This window comes from Pleurodeles waltl, chromosome 4_2 (assembly GCF_031143425.1).
Source record: "Pleurodeles waltl isolate 20211129_DDA chromosome 4_2, aPleWal1.hap1.20221129, whole genome shotgun sequence".
NCBI classification, from domain to species: Eukaryota; Metazoa; Chordata; class Amphibia; order Caudata; family Salamandridae; genus Pleurodeles; species Pleurodeles waltl.
Window position 1 is genome coordinate 928,727,828 of NC_090443.1, and position 21,836 is coordinate 928,749,663.

Below are 21,836 nucleotides of genomic sequence, written 5' to 3' on the forward strand. Positions count from 1 at the left end.
ACATTGACCTTAAATTAATATGGGAATGTTTAAAAAATTGGATTAAATATGTTATGAAGGGAATGTGTGAGTTTTAGTATCAGAGATATGCTTTTGATTATTGGTTAAGATAAGGGTCAGTGTTGAAGTAAAAGTTAATTTTATGGGTAATGTAAGTGTAATATGGAATGTTATATGTTTGTGTTTGGGATTATGATGAATTTAGGTGAGAGTGGGTGAAATATGTTTGCATTTTAAAGGAAATTCTTGTAGCAATTTTGTATTGGGAATTTTTCTAAAGTGAACTAAAATTATTACGGTTTCTCTCTAGTTGTTTCTCTACAAATGTATGCTGTTGTAATGATTTTTCCCTGCAATGGGTCCTCTATGAAGGTATTCCGTACATCCTCAGCTAGCAATTTTTTAAACATTCTTTCATATTGAAAAAATTAGTGTAATCCCAAACTCAATTTATAAAAAGGCAAATCATCCAGCTAACATTATAAAACTACGTGTGTGTAAGTATTGACCTATGTCAGAACATGGTGGGCTGCTGGGGTGAAGCAGCGCGCTAGGGTGCTAACCCAGGGTTCTAGGCGGAAGCATAGGAAGACACTTCAGGCCGTGGCTGCCTGCCATTACCCGCCGATGTGCCAGTGGTTACAGCAGGTTAAATGGACATCCAGGGGCCCAAGGATCTCTTGGAAAAAGCTGCAGAGAAGGAGGGAGAAGGATGGATTGGCACTACCAGATTTAAAATATTATGCTTGAGCCTTTCAACTTAGGAACTCAAGGGCGTTGTTTACATCTCCGGACCCTTGGGCAATTGGGGATATGTTCAAGGCCATGATTGCGAATGTCAGAGGGGTATCAAAGTACTTTTTTAAATAAATTTGGCAATCCGAAATTCTTCAAAAAAATAAAACTGAAGACGTTGCAGGACCTCGCCAAGAGCTGGTATCACTTAAGATCAGCAATGGACATCAGTTACTATTGCCATGACGTCCCTATCTGGGATTCCATAGACACACCAGAATGTCTCAAAGATGTAATGGTCTTGCCAATAAGGAGGGCCGGTATTGCAGTTTGGAGGGACCTCTTCAGGGAAGGTACTCTACTCTCCTGGGAGGAATTCAAAGAGAGAACTGGGGGTTCCCTCGCCAGGCTGAAGTATATTCAGCTAAAAGGTTGGTTGAGCTGCACTCGTGCAAATTTAGGCTCTGCGAATTCCCTGGATGGTAGTTTATTGGCGGACTCTCCTGTCCCTAAGAAAACAGCGATTTGGTATTGGGAAAGTTAGGAGGGTTTGGATATGGATACTAACCTGGCAGAAGTGCTTTGGGGGGACATTATTCCTCAGGAGAATGTGCAAAGTTGGTGGGAAACATTTGCGGATATTGTTTGAAATAGTAAAACCCGCCTTGTTAAAGAAAAGCTGTCTCTTTTCTACCCATAGAGCTTACATTTCACCTGATAAGCTGTCTAAAATGAGAAAATGAGAGGCAGTAGAGTGTCCTAAATGTGGTCTGCAGAATGCAACAGATATTCATATGCTGATGGAGTCTCCTGGGGTACATCTTTTCTGGGAGGATATATGTAAAACTCTAGAGTATATTAAGGCGGAAAATTACGATAAGCTTCCCATGATTATATTTGGGCAAATTCAGGAAATGGAACCGAGGAGTAGAGAAGGGAATAGAGACGAGAGGAATCTCCTTTTCTATTCTATCTTACTAGCTAGAAGAGAAATTTGTAGGAAATGGGTGGCGGTGTTCCCCCCTTCACATATAGACTGGTTTAACGCTCTTCTTAGCACATCAAAAATGGATGTAGCAGTGGGAGGCTCTAATAAGAAAAATGAGAGACTGTGGGCTCCTTTGGTAAGATGGAGAGGAATTAGGGGGAGTATGGTTTTGGAATAAGCACCTGTTGTTAGTAGAAGTCCAATGATTACACGCCTCTCCCGGCTCTTCAGCCGTATGGGTCTGGCTGTCTTCATGGGAAGGCTGAGTGAGAGAAAAGTGGAACCCCTGACATAGGCTTCCTCCATTCGCAAAAGGGTACAAAAGGCTAAGAAAAGGAGTTGGCTTGGACTCTGAGGTGAATAAGGACAAAAAAAAAAAAAAGAATTGACCTATGTACTTAGATAACAAATCCATCATGACAAAGACAGACAAAGCTGCAGGCTAGTTCTGTTTTTGTATTAACTAGGGTCTCTAGTGCCATTTTGTAGTCATGTTATGGAGTACTGCTGCAACCAAATCATACCTTTTGTGTACCTGAGCATTGGTATGATTTATCTTAATCTTCTAATAACTTTTCCTTAACAGACAGCTATATATGATGAAGAAAAAATGCAAATTAACAACACTGTTTATGGCGGCTTCTCCACTGAGGTACAAATGTTTTTGACCAATCTTCATGTGATAGCAGCCCCAGTCATTTGATTTTCATAAATGGACACTTCTCCTCTGAGTGGTGTCCTTCTATTAGAAATCTTCAAAGCCCAGATTTCATCTTGACTTTAAAGTAAGCCAGGCCCTAAGTTTGAAGTGTCATCTGAGTCATCCACAGTGCCCAATCTGCTTTCATTATTGCATGTCTGCTATTGCCTTCTTGAAAATTACCCTTTGATTAAAAAGAGTGTAGTCTATGCATGATGTTTGGCAACCCTGGTTATCAGTATTTGTGGTCTTACAGCGGTTTGACGTCTCAGACTTTATGGTAGATACAAGAGCATACAAAGCCAGGCTCCCCAAATCTCAGCATTTACAGTGCTGAAGCTACTGCCTTAAGTAGAGGTGTTTGGCTCCTTTTACTGCCGAACTGTCAGTTCTACTGTGAAAACACAAAATCCCTCTTTCTTATTTACCTCAATCAGGCTAACCATCTGTCTTTTCACCTGCCTATTTATTGAAAATAAATCCCCAAATAACTGTAGAATGGAACATTATCTAAAGTTTGATTGTTCATACTTGGTGATATTTTTAAGGGTGTATGTTTTGAGTTATGAACTTAGACGTTGGCATACTAATTATCAGCAGTGCTTGATCCACCTTCCCACTTTCATGGAAGGATGTTGATTACTTATGCCAAATGCATGCTCATGCCTTATTTTGGCACAAGAGGCAGAGTACAGTGATTTTATTGTGCAACAGAGTGGTGCCTAAACCTCATACCTATTTTTATCATCCTTTGTTCTTTGTCACATTTGTATCTATAATTAACTACAGTAGCCACCCATTGCTCCGTGACCTTTACACCTCTACCCACTCTTGAAAATGGTACAGTAACAACAACAGTGTTTTAGTAGACACTAAAGAACAAGAGTGTGAGGAAGCATGCAGGGTTTGATGTATACATTGCTAAAAAGCAGATCTCCAGTCTCCTGACCCAAAAGAGTCCACAACCCTGGTTTGTGTGACTGAACAGCTTGTCAATAAGATCATGTATCTCTTCCAGTAAGGGCAAGAATATTGGTTTTGCTTTCTTAGAGAATGTCCATTCTTGTACAACCAAAGAAATAGAAATAATAATTAAATCAGGTTGATTTTCAAATTATCTTAATAGAAGTAATGAATGACTGATAGAGACAAAAAAAGAAAACAAGGAACAATCTGAGTCTATTTACTCCAATGCAGAACTGAAATTGACCAAATCTGTCGTTTTAAGATATCTAACAAGCCAACGAGTAATGCTTTCAGTATGTACGAGGGAGGATATTAAGTCAATCTGATCCTAAACAACTGTGCAAGACTAGTTTTAAGCATAATTTGATTTTGTACTTGAATATACTATAGAACCAATCAAAAAGTTGAACTTGGGAATATTTTACAATTGTGAAGTAAATGCACAGATCTTTCATTCATGACCAAAATGTATTTATCAAGACTTTCCTCGTATATCGATGTCAATTTTGTTGTAATCAATGACTTCTCTTTAGTTCCTCTTGATTGGCATTATATGTGTTACACTCTCCAAAGAATAGATACTATAATAAAACTCCTCCACTATCTATTTTTTAATATCCCCCTTATAATAGGATGAAAATGGACAACCACTGTCTGATAAAGACCTTCGTGCCGAGGTGGACACATTCATGTTCGAAGGTCATGATACAACAGCAAGTGGGATATCTTGGATTTTATACTGCATGGGCCAGAACCAAGAACACCAAATGAAATGTAGGGAAGAGGTTAAGGAAATACTGGGAGACAGGGACACAATGGAATGGTGAGATCAGACATCTTTCTTGCATATTAGTTACATACTATTTGTATTGTCCACATTATGTACAGCCTGTATGGTAGATTTGTCTGTGCAAATTGATGTACAGTCAATTAGTCTATAGATTTATATGACCTCCTTTATCTGCTCAGATTGGTTGGGCTGTGTAAGTTACCAGGTATGTAGTTAGTTGAGATCATGATGCCGCTCTGCCCTTTTTAATAGCCCATTGTAATGGGAGAAGCAGATGCAAGTACAATAAGATTGGCAAATTATTTTTAGTATAGCCATTGGCTGACTGAGTTGGGGGGTTTATGGGGGAGTGCTTGCATGGGCCTTGATATTCTGCCATCCTCTGCAATTAGGGTACTCTAGCCGGCCAAGCAATCAGCACCCTGTACAGCTCGGAGCCTCTCCCTTGGTTAAAACATTGCAATTCATGAGGTTGCATGAAGCAGCCACATAATAAAGACAGCAACCTCGCTTTTGACTCACAAATCCCCCTGACTTAGATATGCTGATGTTGGTTGTGCCTGAAAAAGAATGGATGTCAATAGTCTTTAAAAAAAAAAGGCCATGGTGTCTATATCACCTACATTTTTAGGTACCTGCTTTCACTCCTATATCACCAGCTGACCAAAATCTCCCACGGAATCCAAGTGTGGGATCCAGCAGATAGGCAATGGTGAACGTGCCAGTAGCTGCAATTTGCCCTCACTTAACTCTTCATTGCTTGTTGATGCGTCATTGCTTGAAGTGCGCATGTCATGAGTTCAAGGGAGCACCAGTACGTTATGCCCACTGCGGCTTTTGTTCATCATGTGTCTTTCTTACCAGCAGAAAGTTGTTTCATCACACATTTTATGACTCAAATGTCACAACAGGGTAGAAACTATGCATTATATGCCCATGGGATCAAATTCATGCCACATACACAGATAAATATAATGATGTTAATGTTATATTATTTAACATCATTAGTGACTCTGAACCCTCAGATTCAGACACATGTATGCAGGGATAAGAGTGCGGAATTCTGTGACCTTTATGGATTGGAAGGTGCTGTTTGAGTGATAGGAAGAGCAGCGCTTCATCATGTCGCAGAGGATTTCAACCTTGCCAGTAAAATTAGTGATTTGGGAACAAAACTTAATCAGTGGAAAGAAATCAGAAATGCCTTGCCTAATAAAGGGAACATGTCACAAATAAAAAAAGAATCACAGAAACAGAGAGCTATGGGTATTGAATTAGGCTGTCATCAGCATTCTGGGTCATAGACTCTTATGTTTTCTCTGAAAATATGAACATCCAACCTTGTAAGTGTCATAACTGTGCATACTGAAACACTGAAAATTTTGATGTCTATTTCTTTCTCAATCTACCCACCGTACCGTGACTTCTACCAAATGTGCTATGATTGATCTCTGTTTTTCTTCTTTTTGTGTTGTATTTAATTGTACACAAGGGTCATTCCCTCGCCGAATGGAAATAAATTTGAGAAAAAATATAAAACACAAGAATTATAAAATAAAATGGCACAGTCGCTAACACTCAGTACTGGGTTCTTAAAAGGAGTAACAGCAAAAGAAAAAGAAAACATTGATCCCTGCTGAGTAGATTTAAGGCTTTAGGCAATAAATGCCTGATGAGAAAGATTCAGTTTCTCGCCCTCAGTCCCTACAGATCTATTGATTATTAAACACTATGACTGTAGTCAAACCATCACTGAGGCTTGGAAGTCTGGTGTGTGTTGTGCCTTTTCATGGAGGGGCAGGTAAGTCCCCACAAGAAGGAAAACATGGCAACATCGATACACAGCTGAGTCTGCTTCTCTGGTGTGGGTGACTGTTTGCTATGATTAAAAATGTTATCCTTGCGCACTGCCAGAAATGTGTGAGGACTTTCAGAGCTGCAGGCAACTTAGAATTTTGCCTCCTGGAGTGTACCCCATACACTGAAAAAAGAGATTTGGCTTGCCTTGTGCACACATTTAGCACCACTACCAGGCCATTTCAAGTTGTAAGATTGTACTACTTATGTAATGTGCAATAAAACACAATGTTAATGAGAAATGCTACAATATCTCTAACTTTTGAATAGGAAAAGGTAATATTGGCAGTGTCCTGTTCAAAAGAAATGTGAGAAGCAGTGCTTGTAATGCACAGTATTTTAAATAGCTGTCATTAAATACACATTTGTTACCTTCATACACATGCACCACTGTTTTACAATCATAATGTTGTTTCAGGGACGATCTTGGCAAGCTGACATATACCACTATGTGCATTAAGGAGTGCCTTCGCCTTTATCCTCCAGTACCTGGAGTGTCTCGAGCTCTCACCACGCCAATAAAGTTCTTTGATGGACGGACTTTACCAGAAGGTAAAACACTTTCTAATACAAGAAATGTCCGTGATTAATAAGTAAAAATACATAAGAAAAACAAACATTGTCAAAGACAATGGGTCTGCCACACACATGAATTATCAAAAGCAATAAAAATACAAGATGTAGTTCACTACCTTCAGAAATCAGCATGGGCAAAACCAGTAGTTCTGGCCTTGGCAAGCCTGCATTTTTGTGTATGTATTTTTGTTTGTAAACATATGACATTAAAACATTAAAAGTGTAGCAGTACTGATAGACCTGACAGCCTTAGGGTGGTCATCTGCCAAATTTTTGACTGCCTCCCTCAACTTTTCAGACACTGTTTTTGCTGGTTTTAGGACTCTGTGCACTTTACCACTGCTAATCAATGCTAAAGTGCATATGCTCTCTCCCTTAAACATGGTAACATTAGTTCATTTCCATTTGGCATATTTGATTTACTTGTAAGTCCCTAGTAAAGTGCACTGCATGTGTCCAGGGCCTGTAAATCAAATGCTACTAGTGGGCCTGCAGCACTGATTGAGCCACCCATATAAGTAGCCCCTTAACCATGTCTCAGGCCTGCCATTGCAGTTTCCCTGCCACTTCGACTTGGCATTTACAAGTACTTGCCAAGCCTTAAACTCCCCTTTTTCTACATATAAGTCACCCATAAGGTAGGCCCTAGGTAACCCATAGGGCAGGGTGCTATGTAGGTAAAAGGCAGGACATATACCTGTGTGTTTTATTTGTCCTGGTAGTGGAAAACTCTTGCATTCATTTTCCACCACTGTGAGGTCCGCTCCTTTCATAGGCTATCATTAGGGCTACCCTCGTCTACTGTTTGAGTGGTAGATTCTGATCAGAAAGGGGTAAACAGATCATGTTTAGTATGGCCAGAATGGTAATAGAAATTCCTGCTTATTGGTGAGGTTGGATTTTATATTACTCTTTTAGAAATGACACTTTCAGAAAGTGAGCATTTCTCTGCACTTAAAATACATCTGTCTCCAATCAACCTCTGGGCTGGTCTGGTTGACAGCTTCCTTGTGCATTTCACCCAGACAACCACAAACACAGGATACTCAGTCACACCTGCACTCATCTGCATACTAAATGGGTCTTCCTGGGCTGGGATGGTGGAGGGCCTGACACTTACATTTCAAAGGCTAGTGGCCTGTCCTCACACAATGGACTGACAAACCCCCTACTGGGACACTGGAAGACAGACCGTTACTGAAAGGGGACCTTGTGCACTTCAAAACAACTCTTTGAAGTCTCACCCACTTCAAAGGCATTTTGGGGTATATAAACTGGGTCCCTGACCCCACCAAACTAGACACGTCTGGACCAGACTTTGCAACCTGTCAAGATGAACTGCCTGCCTGCCCAAAGGACTCACCTGGGCTGATTTGCTGTGAAGGACTGCTGCCTTGCTGTTGCCCTGCTACCTTGATGGCCTCTGACTTTGCTGAGAAATGCTCTCCAAGGACTTGGTTTGAGCTTGCTTTCTGTTTTCTGAAGTCTCAGGGCCAAAAAGACTTCATCTCTTCAAGGAAACTCCTTGTTCACCGAAAATTGAGACACAGCCTGCCGGAAACGACGCACAGCCTGCCATGGACAAGAAAATCGACGCGCAGCAGAACTGGAATGATGCAGCCCTAGTTCCTGAGTGAAGAATCGACATAGTGCCTGCCGCGCTACAGAAAATATGGCGCATCGCCTACCGGATTGATGCAACGCCTGTGACTGCACCCCCAGGGTTTTTTCCCGTATCGTCCCTGGCCGTCCAAAGATCCCCTCCATCGCAGTGAGGAACCAAGACTGCGTGCCGGAAATCAATGTAAAGCTCCTTGCAGTGTGGAAAGAAACAATACATCGTCTGTGCCATGTCAGAAAATCCCATGCACACTTTATTTTTCCTCACATGTCCTCCTCTGTGGTCTCCATGCACGGTAATTTTGACACAAACAAGGTACTTTGTGCAAAAACAAGACAACTGTTGATTTCTTAGATTTAAGACTCTTTTTATACTTTCAAAAGTGATATCTCAACTTGTGCTTATTGAATATCCTTTTGACCTCAATTTAACCAGATAAATATCTTATATTTTTCTAAACCTGTGTGGTGTAGTTTTGTAGTGTTTTCACTGTGTTACTGTATAATTTATTGCACAAATACTTTACACATTGCCTTCTACGTTATGCGACTGCTCAGTGCCAAGCTGCTGGAGGGTGGGGACAGGGCAATTTTGTTGTGTGTGACTTACCCTGACTAGGACTGTGGTCCCTATTTGGACAAGGGTGAATACCTCTGCCAACTGGAGACCCCATTTCTAACATTGGTGATCAGCGGTGAGGATGGGACTTGTGTTTGTGCAGTAACATACAATAGCTATGTGTACACTACCTACCCACAGTTAAAGGTCAATTAGATTTTTCTCTTTTTACTGCAATTTCTTTCTGCTTGACATTTTTAATCTAATCCTCAATAGCATGTCTCTGGCTGGGTCTCAAGGAGGAGCTGGAGAGTTTGACCTAGCTAAGCTGGAGACATACACTGTCAGCCAGCTGAAAGGGTTCTGCAAGGGGATGGGACTACCTACCCAGGGTGCCTCCAGAAAGGAGGAGTACCAAACGGTGCTGAGGGCCTGGGCAGAAGCCAGTTCACAAGGGGATGTTGAGGTGGAGAGGTCAGAGTATGGCTCCCCAGAGTATTTGCTGATAGCAGTGGGGGTAACACCCCTGGATTTGTGCCCCCTGCTAAACCAGGAAGCAGTGTCTCAAGCGACAGCCTGACAACAGAGGAAAAGAGGGAGGAGAGAGAGTTCCAACTGCAATTGGCTAGATTAAAAATGGAGAAAAATAGAGCAGAGAGGGAGGCAGAGGAGAGGAGAGCTGAGGCTGCAGCTGAGGGAGCCTTGTCTGCAAATAAACAACTTCTGACTCATCTGAGTCTAAAGGAGTTGGACCTCAAGTCTAGGCAGTCTGAGTCCAGCAATGAAGGTGTCAGCATACAAACAGGACCTGCTGGAGACAAAAAGGTTCATATGCCTAAAAATGTGGTGCCAAATTAGGTGGTTGGAGATGACATTGGCAAATGGTTTGCTGCCTATGAAGTTGCGCTAAGGGCCCATGGGGATTCTGGAGACCAATGGGGGGGCGGGCTTGTGGAAACTTGTACCAGTAATTGGGAGGGTTACACTTCCCACACTAGAAGACAAGGACCAGAACACATACCCGCTCATGAAAGCCATTTTAATTGGCAAGTTTGGACTGACCCATGAAAAGTATTGCCAGAAATTCAGGGATAGTACCAAACTCTGCACACAAACTTGGGTAGACTTTTTTGATGTTGCTAGTAAGGCACTGAATGGATGGGTGCGGGGCAGTAAAGTAAATGATTATGTGGGGTTGTATAATTTGATCCTGAGAGAGCATATGCTCAGTTTTTGCTTTACAGAGTTGCGCCAGCACCTGGTTAACAGTAAGCTGATTGATCCCAGGAAGCTTGCTGAGGAGGCAGACCTCTGGGTTAGCACCAGAGTGTCCAAAAAGGTACCTGGGGGGACACCCCCAAAGGTGGTTAGGGTTCCCAACAGAAGAAAGAGGGAGGAGAAAAAATTAAAAATAAGGAGTTCTCAAAAGACCACCAAAATAATTTCCAGTGAGGTAGTGGTACCCAGTCCAAGCCTGATTCTGCAGTTTTCTTTGACCATAAGAAAGGGAAGTTTGTACCCCTATGTACAGATTGCACAAGTATTGTCACTCTAAGGGCGACTCCAAGTGTCCCCAGAGGGTACAGCCCCCACTGGAGGGCTGGCACCTGGGTTGGCTAATGTAGCGCTTGGGAGGAGGTAGTCCCAGTTAGCTTTGGGGAGACAGCTGTGATCCTAGTGTCCCTGGGAGATAAGGAAATGGTGCCAAAATTCCTGCTAATACTTTCAAGTACAGGCAGTGGGTCACCATTAATGGGCAAAGGGTGGAGGCTCTGCGTGACACAGGACACAGGAGCCAGTATGACTACTGTCAGGAATCAGCTGGTGTCAGTAGAGCAGGTCATCCCCAATACATTCCACTAGGTCATAATCGCTGACAATGTTCCTTTAGAGTTGGGAGGGGGGTCTCTAGTACTCTGAAAGTAGCTATGAGTCCTGCCATGCCTGTAGATTGTCTGTTAGGCAATGACCTTGAGCATACTACCTGGTACAGCCAAATCCCATTCTACGTATATTATAAAGGATTGATAAAAATAGGTCTTATACATGGCTTTGCTGTCAAGCTAGACCTAATAAAGCTACACATCTTACAAGTATTCTTCTGTTGTAAGTTAAGCCTCCACACGATTATGTGAAATACGGATGTGGAACTGGTTGCTTATTTTGCTCCTAGAATTGCACTTTCTTGGACCCTGCATTCCTAGTTTGGTACATTTTGCACACACTGTTAGATTTAATAGAACTTGTCATGTAGCATGTTCAGAGATGCTGATGCATCTCAAAGTTACGCTAGACCACCCCAATGAAATATACGGAATGCCTAGAGATCATTAAAATGCATGTGAGAATATGTTTGCATATTCAGTTTACACATGGCGACTATCTCAGAAAAGCACCTGCTATCTTCAAAAGTCCCCATATTTATTTCAAGGCAAATCTTGGTGGATGCGTTATGAAGCATGTATCCCACAACGCACTGTCTGGTACGGTGCTCTAGAATTAATCATCCTGCTTTATTATAAGCAGTCTCAAATTATTAATCGTTAGTGATTTGCATTTACTTCAAACATCTGGTACTGTTACCACACCATGCAGCTGACCAAGGCTTTAAGTAGATCCTGGTGAGCTTCCTAGTACATGTCTTCAGCAGAATTCCACATATGTGAAGAAAGATTTGGTCCTCTTTTATGAAATGCATTGCTAAACCTCCTCTTTGTCTTCTTCTGTAATGCAGAGTATTGCGTCATGGCATAACTGAGACTCTCATGCTAAAAATTGTCATTTTGATTAAAGTTAAATATATTTTCCAATAGCCTTCTTTCTCTTTTTTACAGGACATATTGCATTTTTAAACATCTATTGCATTCACAGAAACCCCAGTGTATGGAAAGATCCAGAGGTACAGTATATTAACATTATATCAACTGTATATCATTACTGTTGTCCAGATAGTTGGGGTCTGCAGCTGGTTTGATGAAAGAAAATGGTGTATCCCCTTTTTGGCATGTGTGGCTTCTTCTGGTCAGGAAACAAAGGAGGAGGGTTTTGTTCTCTTGGAGGAGAGACCCCCGGGGCCTTTTGGTAAGCTGGTGGAATGTGCTTCTATGGTAAGAGACTCTATGAGTCAGTGGAGATCCTCACTGCTGTAAAATAGAACTCCACAGGCTTGAGTCCTACACATCAATAGTTAAGAACAGAATAGTAAAAACAATGCCACCCACGCAGAGCAAGTGACAAGGACACCGCCTGCACACTAACCAGGCATCTGATCACTTACCACCCTACTGTGTCTCCCTGAACCATAACCCAGGAGCCTGTGGTAGAATACCGGGCACCAAAGTGAATACTGGAGTGAGTTGTTCCCGGGATGAGATGGAGGGTTCACCAAAATCGGATGTGAAACTCCCAAAAATCGAAATTTCAACCTAAGAGTGATAAAACAGCAGAACGGGATCAGGCTGCTCCCCAGGCTACCCCAATTCCACCAGTGATATGCAAGGAGGTAACCAGAAGTTTCACTTTGGCTTTTTGGAGAGAAAATTTACTTGGGAAGAAACGGGATCCAAACATACAAGCTTCACCATACCTTTCTATACAAGAGCAAAACCACCACCTGACAAGCAGGGCAGCTAGTACAAGAAACTAACAACTATGCAATAAAGTCAATAAGGAACAATGTCATTCATCTTTTAAGAGACTAACAGAAAATGTAATACCATCACCCTCATTATGGATGTCCCCCTTTTTCCGATCCCGGTCAAAGATCTGTTTGTGTAGGGATCCAAGCAGAACTATTTGCTGTAATTATTGTAACCTTCCCCTGCAATTTTCCTCAGATAGATTCTGCCAGGTCTGCCCTGCTGGAAGTTAGTGGGTTGAAAATACCTTGTTATAACCTGTGCATGGGGAATTTTGTGCAAAAGGCACCAAACTGTACAAGTAATGCCCATTTTCATAGTTGATGATCCTGGTAAATTCCATTCATAGGGGTACCACATTTTAACAGGTGCATTAATTCTCATATCCCCACTGGGCAAATCATTGGTGGGTCTGTCACTTGAGACCATAAGTGCACTTTCATGCACCTAAAAGCAATCAGGGAGCAGAAGGGCCTTGATAAATTCATTACTCAGACTACGAGTGCTGCATTCTTTGCATTCCTTTCACTTTGTTTCCTCTTGGTCTGACGTTAAGCAGAACACACACCCTTAGGGTTATTGCCCACCACCCTTTTTTTTATATAGTGTGTGGGGCAGCTGACAACAGTTCCTCCATGCCCTCTCCTCGGCTCTGTGAGGCAGCGACCTCCTTTAAATTTACTGGCGGGGGGAAATAGGCCCTGTACCCCCCACCTTAGACTTTGCAGATTGGTTTCTTATCAAATAATTTTTGTTGGGGGGCTTGGTAACACTATGTTCCCCTATTTCTGCCCATAGCCCAGGCCCAGTGGAAGCGTACGCTTTACTTGAAGTCCTTAATTTGTAACATTTTGGGCTGGGAGATACACGTGGGTTCCTTCTTCCCCATCCTTGTCCCTTTACTGGTGTCATAGGCTGCTCACGGAAAAACTGTCCAGCTGAAAGCCCTATCTGCAGTATCTAATGTCCCACAGCCTTCCCTGTTGGCTCTGAGGGTTCCTGTGGTATCGCTATTGCTGATGCTGCCTGAAGCTTCCTATGGACCGAGGCGCATCTGTCCTGACAGAGCTCTGACGCAGCCTCCGCCCAACACAGCGGCACCAGCTTCCCCTGCTCTGCACCTGCTGAGGGTGGCTGCTTCACCCCTCCACCATAAACAAAGGGAAAGAGCCACCAGGTGCAGGTAAATACAAGAAACCAGCGCTAAAAATCTCTATTCGCACAATGCGTAGTTCACATCTTCATCGTAGAATGCCTGTTTGTTATCCATTGATGTCCCTCCGCCGTGTCCCCCCAAGAGTTTCCACAAAGTCCATTATGCCAGGTGCTGTGGAAGGTTTGTGGCCAGGTGTGAGGTATATCAGCTAGACCCTCTATAGCCCAAACTTTCTGATGCATTGCCACTTGTTTTGACATTTGCACAGCATGGCCTTGCAGCGAGCATCATTAAGGGTTATTTGTCAGCTCTTTTTATGTTTGACTAACCCATATCTCTTACAATTATTGATTGTGATACATTTTCTAAAGGGTCCGACATGTTCCCTGCAAAACCATTTGTCCTGGTGTTCTTTATATGCCTGCCTTTCAATACCATAAAAAGTTGATGGCTCTGACAATCAAAACAGTCTTTCTTATTGCCATAATTTCGGTGTGCTGGGTGAGTGAACTGAAGGCACTCTTTGTGCAACCCCTCCCTACACAACTTTCCTTCCCAGTCACCTCTCTGTGGGGTTCAATGGGGCCAGGAACCGCAAGTGGTACAAAATGGGCAGAGTCTAGATAGATAGTTTGTTCCATTAATGGTCCCAAAGGCTGGTGGGCTCATTTCTCCAGGGCCAAGGCTTCTATGATTGTTTTGGCAAGGTGGAGGTGGTGTTCGTTCTGGGTAACTGCCAGGCTGTGTAGGCGTGGGTGCACACATCAATGAAACAGTACTACCTGGACAGACCAATCTGACAGGATGACCTTTTTGCCCGCTAAGTCCTGCAGAACTTTCCTGTGTAGGTTTACTCCTCAGATCCTCTACAATTAAGTGGTGTTGTTGTGGTATCTATTCTAAAGATGACATATATGTGGTTAGAAGTTTTTTTTGGAAGAACAAGTCACCTTCACACTTACCTTTACACGTTCCATTAGATACTATAAAGGCAGATTTCTCATTGCCCTCCAAACTGCCTGTTCACTGGAGTGAACAACAGTAAATCATTACAATTAGGTGCCGAGTTCGATTTTATCACACTGTAACTTGCAAATTATTCGAAGTGGTTTGAGCCTGAGGGTGCGTAAAGAGAAAGATTAAGGAACTGACATCAAGTTTCGGGGTGGCGGATGTATGCAGCTCTGCTCAGTCACTTCTGGGGTGCTGAGAAGTCAATGCACTGCCAGATGGTGCCACCACCTGGTGTACAGGGAGCATTGTTGAAAAACTCTCTGGAAGCAGTCTGGAAGATGGGAACATTCCAAATGTGAGGAATCTGCAGTTAGAGTATCTACCAGAAAGACGTTACCAAAGTAACTTGTTTTTCAGGTAGTGCACATCATGATTCGAGTGTTATCTTACAATATCATCTGCTTTAGTAGCTCATACTTTTTAGTCATTTTCAAACAGCAATCGACTCTTCTCTGCCAGTGCTACAGGTTATTTTATCTTTGTTTTACCATCTTGTTTTTCAGGTTTTTGATCCCCTTCGTTTTTCACCAGAGAACTCCTCTGATCGCCACTCTCATGCTTTTGTGCCCTTTGCTGCTGGATCAAGGTACAGTGCTCCTTATCCTGTTAGTAATTAGAAATGTAGAAAACACAATTTTATTTAGTTAAGGTAACCAAGCCAGCACACTCAGCCTTTACCTTTTGCATTCTGCATTCAACCATCTATTCGATCTCCATTCCCTTGGGTGCTTTCAGATTTTGTCACTGATTTAGGGGGTTATTCTAACTTTGGAGGAGTGTTAATCCGTCCCAAAAGTGACGGTAAAGTGACGGATATACCACCAGACGTATTACGAGTTCCATAGGATATAATGGACTCGTAATACGGCTGGTGGTAAATCCGTCACTTTTCCGTCACTTTTGGGACGGATTAACACCTCCTCCAAAGTTAGAATAACCCCCTTAGTCTTTGACTTCATGTTTACAGTGTGCATGTACTGGTCTGCAGGAGGGAGGCATTCATGGTAGGGAATGTGCCCTGAATCTGATTTTGCACACAAGTGACATTACTGAATGCATCTCTAGTGGTCAGGGGGATAAAGAAGAAGAGATCCCTAGCTGAAGGATAGAGCATGGGGATGAAGGCAGAGAAGGCTAAAGAAGGTGAGCACACACTGGTGCCTTTAGTGATGGAAACAAGCAGTATTTGACAAGAGGTGTTAAGCTTGGAGACATTACACAATAATTCCTCTTTGAGGGTTTTGGAATTGATTCACTAGAACACCTGAGAAGTACCAGGTTGAACTCCATTTATGGCCTGTCAGAGTCACATAGAAAGTGCTTCAGGTTATGTTTCTGTGAGTCGTTAGCCTGGACACAGGTGAACCAGGACAGAGAAGAGTCTGCCTGCCACAATGCTACAAAGAACAACAGTGTGATGCATTGTGTTAAAATCTGCTTTTGGTTATGTATTGAGTAGTAAAAAGGCATGAGGTTCCTCCTTTGCTCTCAGACAGTAGTAGGGCAGTGTGGTGGCTAAATAGGTATGTGATCGGGCGGTGCCTTGCCTTTGATGTCCTTAAACTGTAGTATGGCCCGGTCCAACACTTTACTGTTAAAACTCACTTTAAGAGTTTATGGCTTTCTTTTACTTAAACATCCATAAAGCAGTCTTCGTACTATATCATGAGTGGAAGCCAGTCCCAGGTGGTTGTGCTGCAAATTGTTGTGTAATGTTTGATGATTTTGTCAGTGGCGTTTGTGGAATTCACTGCAGTGTGCTTGGTGTGTGCTTCGAGTCACTTGGCTGGGGATTCTAGGCACGGTGTTATTCTATTTCTTAGGCTAGGTGGGGAATAGTGTAACTTTTAGATTATTGTTGGTCCTCCTCTGCTTTATCCGCGAGTTAGTTTTTAAGAGTGAGTTGGCATATTGTAGTAGCGGGCCACTGATAAAGAACTGTTGGAGAAGGTTATTCTTGGAGATTAGTTTTTTGTTAGGTGTCAGTATGTTTTCTATTAGTTTTAGTTTTTTTGGTTTTTGAGTATAGTTATGTTGATTAGAGTGGTTGGCAGTTTAGGGGCCACACTGTATAAGGTGTTGACAAAATGTCTTGCTTGAAAGGGCTATGTTAGGGAAAGTTGCTGTTGTCATTCCATTGCTTTGCTAGATACTCCTTATCTGTGTATGTAGATAATGGCTTGGCAAATAGACAACCCTTTATCATCATCTCGCCTCTAATTTACCACCATTGCAAGTTGAATTAAATATTGTCCCACTGTTTAAGCTGCATATATTTCTAAGTCAGTCTTTCTGTCCTACATCATATCCTGTTGAATGCTGGGCCATTATTCCTCATTCACAGTGGAAGAATTTAATGGACTTTGCCCAGATTGCAGAATCTAAATACAGTGAATAGATGACTTGAAACCTTTATTGCACAGGAACACAACAGCAACCTTGCAAGGATGTTTGTAGAGAGGCAGTGCACCCTTATCACATACCCGACAGACCACAATCCAATGATATACATTATTTGCTGTTTTGCTCCAAACTGCAGTGTTATGGCTGTTGGGCTTCAGCCTGTCTCTGCGCCGTGTTTCTTAAGGTACACCCTTTCTGATGTGTTTGACAATCTTCTAAAATCAGTGTATATGTTGCTGTACAATCCATGCTTGTGATCTTTCACTATTGCATTTATCTGCCACTGCTTATACTCTCTCCAGCTGGAAATATGTGACCCATTGTAGTATACTACTGGGCCCATCTTAATTCACCTTCTGTTTACTACTCTTACAGATACATCTATGCTTAGGTGGGTGAGTTGATTGGTACAGCAAACTAATTGCCTGAGAGGGTATCCAGGTTTTATGTCAATATTCAGGTTCTGTGGCAAAGGGATTTATATGTACATCTCTTCATACTAAGTGCCTATGCAGAATGCCCACAAACTTTAAAGGGATCTAAGTACAAAATAGGTCAGTGGTGAGGGGTCTGCTCAGGGATCCATTACAAAATTAAACAACATTTTCTTAAGAAAGTCCATGCTTGTGTTCATGTAATTCATATACGAGCTCCTGCTCTTACTCTTACCTGATTCTCCCTGCTTTACATGTGTTCTCGCCATTGTGGTGTGTCTCAAGTGCACGTCTTCTCTCTATCTAGGATAAACATTGCACTTTGCTACAGTAACATGTTTGGAAAGGATAATAGCAGTGGGCTTCCTTTGCCCAGATAATATTTTGCGATGCCAGTGATAGCCTCTGTACTGGCCAAGTACTTAACATTAACATTTATGAGGAAAACGTTAAATAGTAAAGACCTGCAGATAATACTGTTATTAAAATAATTAATCTTCCTGACCAAATGCACTTCTTCATCCATTTACGAAACTTATTGATTTATTTGGGAAGTTAAAGTTTAGAACCAAAATGTTACTGCAATGAAGTAATTTTTTCCTTTTGTACCTACTCACACAAGAGATATGTTGGTTGCTTGAGAATACCATCTTCTTTTCATCATTCAGGAACTGCATTGGGCAGAACTTTGCCATGAATGAGATGAAAGTGGCTTTGGCACTGACCCTGCAGCGGTTTGAAATTACACCCGATGAATCTAAGCCGCCTATCATAATACCTCAACTGGTTCTACGGTCCAAGAATGGTATCCATGTGAACTTGAAGAAAATTGACTGAAGATTTGTCTATGAGCTGCATCATCACTACTACCTCTTCAGTTAATTGAAAGTATTTTTATAAATACAGTTGGTTAAGATGCAATTTGTGTTTTTTATTCTTTGTTATTGACATGACAAACGTACACAAAAAACAAATGCGTGCACATTTACAACACACCAACTCTTGCTGCCCCCTGTCAGAACCACGTAACCTTTCTTGTAGCTCCGAATTTGTGTATTGAAGGCAGTGGACTTATTCAGAACTTCAAAACCAGATACATGCCATTTAATAGGGCAGAGTCCGCACATGAAGATCTATTTAACTAACCTCAGGCTGAAAATGATAAACCCTCCACCCTGGTTCAGTTCAGACCCTAAATTGATGTATTGATCTTTTTTACCCACACCACTTGCTGTTGCATTTTTCATGTAAGACCCAGGCCATTTACTGATGAGTAACTAGAAATGCCTTTTTGTTGAAGATCCCTATGTTTACTGGGTGTACAGGAACAGGTATTACTGAACAGCTGGCATTTGCATGGGTATGTCTTCTGATTGATAAATCAAGCAGAGAAATCATGACCCTAGGAAGTGCCATGGACATATTCCTTCAATAGTATCATGTGTTGTCTCGTATATATGATTTGGGTTTTTTTGTTTGCACATCTTACATGATCACCCATATATCCCAGTGAGTACTGTCCGGCAACCCTGTACTTATTGTTATAGATGCTTACTTATTGCATGCATAAGTATAATTATAGAAAGGAGTTAGGAATGTTAACATTTGGAACCTGAAGAAAGCCAGGGACCACTTTTGGGTCCGGTTATACAGGCTGAAACATGTTGACCCAGTTAGATGCAGGAATAATAGTTAATACCATGCACTACAATAGTTTTGAATCATACCTCTGGCCAATCCTCAATAAAAAGAAACATTTTGGGCTGAGGGATCTTTTTGCTGTATAGATCCTAGTTAAACTAATACCCACCCATTAAAGTAATCCCCATAATTACAGGGAGTCCATTCACCTTTAGGATTTTCTCTGGTGAATGTCGCCTGGCCAATGATGAACCCTGACAACCTGCGGGGAAGGCGGGTATGCCTTTTAATTTGTTTGTAAATGTCCTTGGTCATATTCATACTGTTTCAAGTCTGGTCTTGCTTTTTTCCATTTTTAGGCAGGCTATGGGCTTGGTGGATGAGGCTGGGCTATTGTATATAGTGTAGCAGCCCTTTCTGGGTAGTACTCTGGGGAGGGATCTGGAGCAGAACCATTTCCATTGTTCCTTCCACACCACCAGTTAATCAAGGCACCGATTTCCCCACACAGGATTGTTATAGCAGGGTCCAACCTTCAACAGTAAAACTGTTAATGAAAGCCACCTAGTCTGTACTCATCAGTGTTGCATCATTAGAGAAAAGTTGAGGACTATCCAGATCTTTAGATTGCCTTAGCTGCTACCTAGTGTTATTTGGCAAGTGAAATGGACCTTTGAACAAAACTTGCCTTTTATGTCTGGTGGGGCTGATTGGAAGGACTCAACCCTAATCCCTTTCAGCCTCCCATCTGCACCACTCAAGTTAGTTAAGTCCATGGTTTTTCTGTGTGTGATCAATCTAGAGCAGGTGTCTCCAATGAGTAGCTTGTGAGGTACCGGAAGCTCTCCAGCTATCAGGAGGTAGCTCCCCTGTGTGCAGCCTAGCCTACTATGATAGAAGATTTTGCTTGGTAGAAAAATGTGTGTATTTGAGACAAAAATATGTGTATTTTCAGAACTGATAAGATGATCTTTGGAGAAAAATGGTTGAATGTCCAAAATATCTTTAAAGGTATTATTTGAGTTATAAATCGTCTGGCGTTGGAGAGAATTGTTGCTCATATTATTATCTTGGTGCCAGGGACACTGTAGCTATGGCTGCTATGTATTTTCCATTTTACTTTACTACTGGCAACCCTGCCTGATGTTCTGATGTAATCACTGCTGACAATCTTGGAATGAGTGGTCACTAATTACATTACTGTTAGAAATGGGGTCTCTAGTTGGGAGAGGTATACACCCTTGTCCAAGTACAAACCACAATCCTAGTCAGGGTGAGTCACACACAATCCAAGTTATCCTGTGCCCACCCTCTGGCAGCTTGGCAATGAGCAGTCAGGCTTATCTTAGAAGGCAATGTGTAAAATATTTGTGCATTACATCATACAGTAACACAGTGAAAACACCACAAAAAGGCACCATGCAGGTTTACAAAATTAGAGAATATTTATTGAATAAAATACTGTTTGAATGATGAAAATCCAATGTACACAAACAAAGTTATGATTTTTTAAAGATTAAATCCAACTAAAGCGCCTAGAAAACACAATAGCTCCAACTGCTGCTATCACGGCATAGTTGACGGAGTCATTCCCAACAATCCGACTCCCCCGGTGCCGGTCAGGGAGTCACATGGACCCCCAGGTACAGTACCTTTTGAAAACGAAGAACAAGGATGTCGCACAGAGTCGGAAAGAGGCATCCGTGCGGCGTCAGTCCATTACGGCCTCGGAGGAGAGAGGCGGCGGTTCCGCGTTGCAAAGCAGGTGGAGGTGTGGCGTCGGCTCCATCTGGACGCAGGGGGAGATGATGCGTCGTCATCCGTGATGCGCCGATTCCTTGTGACCCGGCGGGGTCACTGTTTCTGGTCCGTCAGGACGTGATGTGTTGACTTTGCAGTGTCGCAATGACCCTGAGTGACCTCAGCAGAGTCGCTGCAATGTTGGACTTGCGCTGCAGGCCAAAGTCGTTGCGTGCAGCGAGATCCATGGAGCGGGAGCAGGCTGCGTTCCGAAGTCACTGAAGTCGATGTACTAGCAAAAAGCTAGCATTGCAGGTCTTTGTAGTCCCTGAGACCCCAGAACAGGAGGCAAGCTCAATCCAAGCCCTTGGACAGCACTTTGGGGGTAAGCCAGAGTCCTTCCACCACAGTCAGAGGCCAACAGGACAGCAGTCCTTTGCAACAAAGTAGTCCAGAGAGTCCTTTGGGCAGCCAGGCAGGTCTTCTGACAGAGTTCAGGTGCAGGTCCCGAAGTGTCTGAGTTAGTGGGGTCAGAGACTCAGTTTATATATCCAAAAATGCCTTTGAAGTCAGGGAGGCTTCAAAGAGTGGTTTTGAAGTGCACAAGCTCCTCTTGCCAGGGTCCCAGTAGTGGGTTTGGCAGTCCATTGTGTGAGGGTAAGCCATTAGCCTTTGAAATGTAAGTGTCAGGCCCTCCACCTTTCTCACCCAGGAAGATCCATTCGATATGCAGATGAGTGCAGTGTGACTGAGTGTCCTCTGTTTGTGGTTGTCTGGGTGAAATCCACAAGGGAGCTGTCAACCAGCCCAGTCCAGACATTGATTGGAAACAGGTTGTAAGGCACAGACGTTTTTTAAGTGCAGAGAAATGCTCACTTTCTAAAAGTGGCATTTCTGAAATAGTAATATAAAATCCAACCTCACCAATAAGCAGGATTTTCTATTATCATTCTGGCCATACTAAATATGACCTGGTTACCCCTTTCAGATCAGAATCTACCACTCAAAAAGTATATGAG

At 42.4% G+C, this 21,836-nt stretch overlaps 1 protein-coding gene across 2 annotated transcripts in view; it reads left to right on the top strand.

Moving 5' to 3' along the window:
• LOC138293480 (cytochrome P450 4B1-like) overlaps positions 1–18,369 on the top strand; it is a 124,200-nt gene extending 105,831 nt beyond the window's left edge. The window contains exons 8-12 of one of the 2 annotated variants that reach the window (XM_069232719.1): positions 4,022–4,212; positions 6,455–6,588; positions 11,626–11,690; positions 15,103–15,185; positions 18,105–18,369. In XM_069232719.1, coding sequence (XP_069088820.1) covers positions 4,022–4,212; positions 6,455–6,588; positions 11,626–11,690; positions 15,103–15,185; positions 18,105–18,273 — 642 coding nt within the window. In that variant the 3' untranslated portion in view covers positions 18,274–18,369. The remainder of the gene's footprint in view (positions 1–4,021; positions 4,213–6,454; positions 6,589–11,625; positions 11,691–15,102; positions 15,186–18,104) is intronic. The other variant, XM_069232718.1, reaches the window with a different exon arrangement.
• Positions 18,370–21,836: the final 3,467 nt, after the last annotated feature.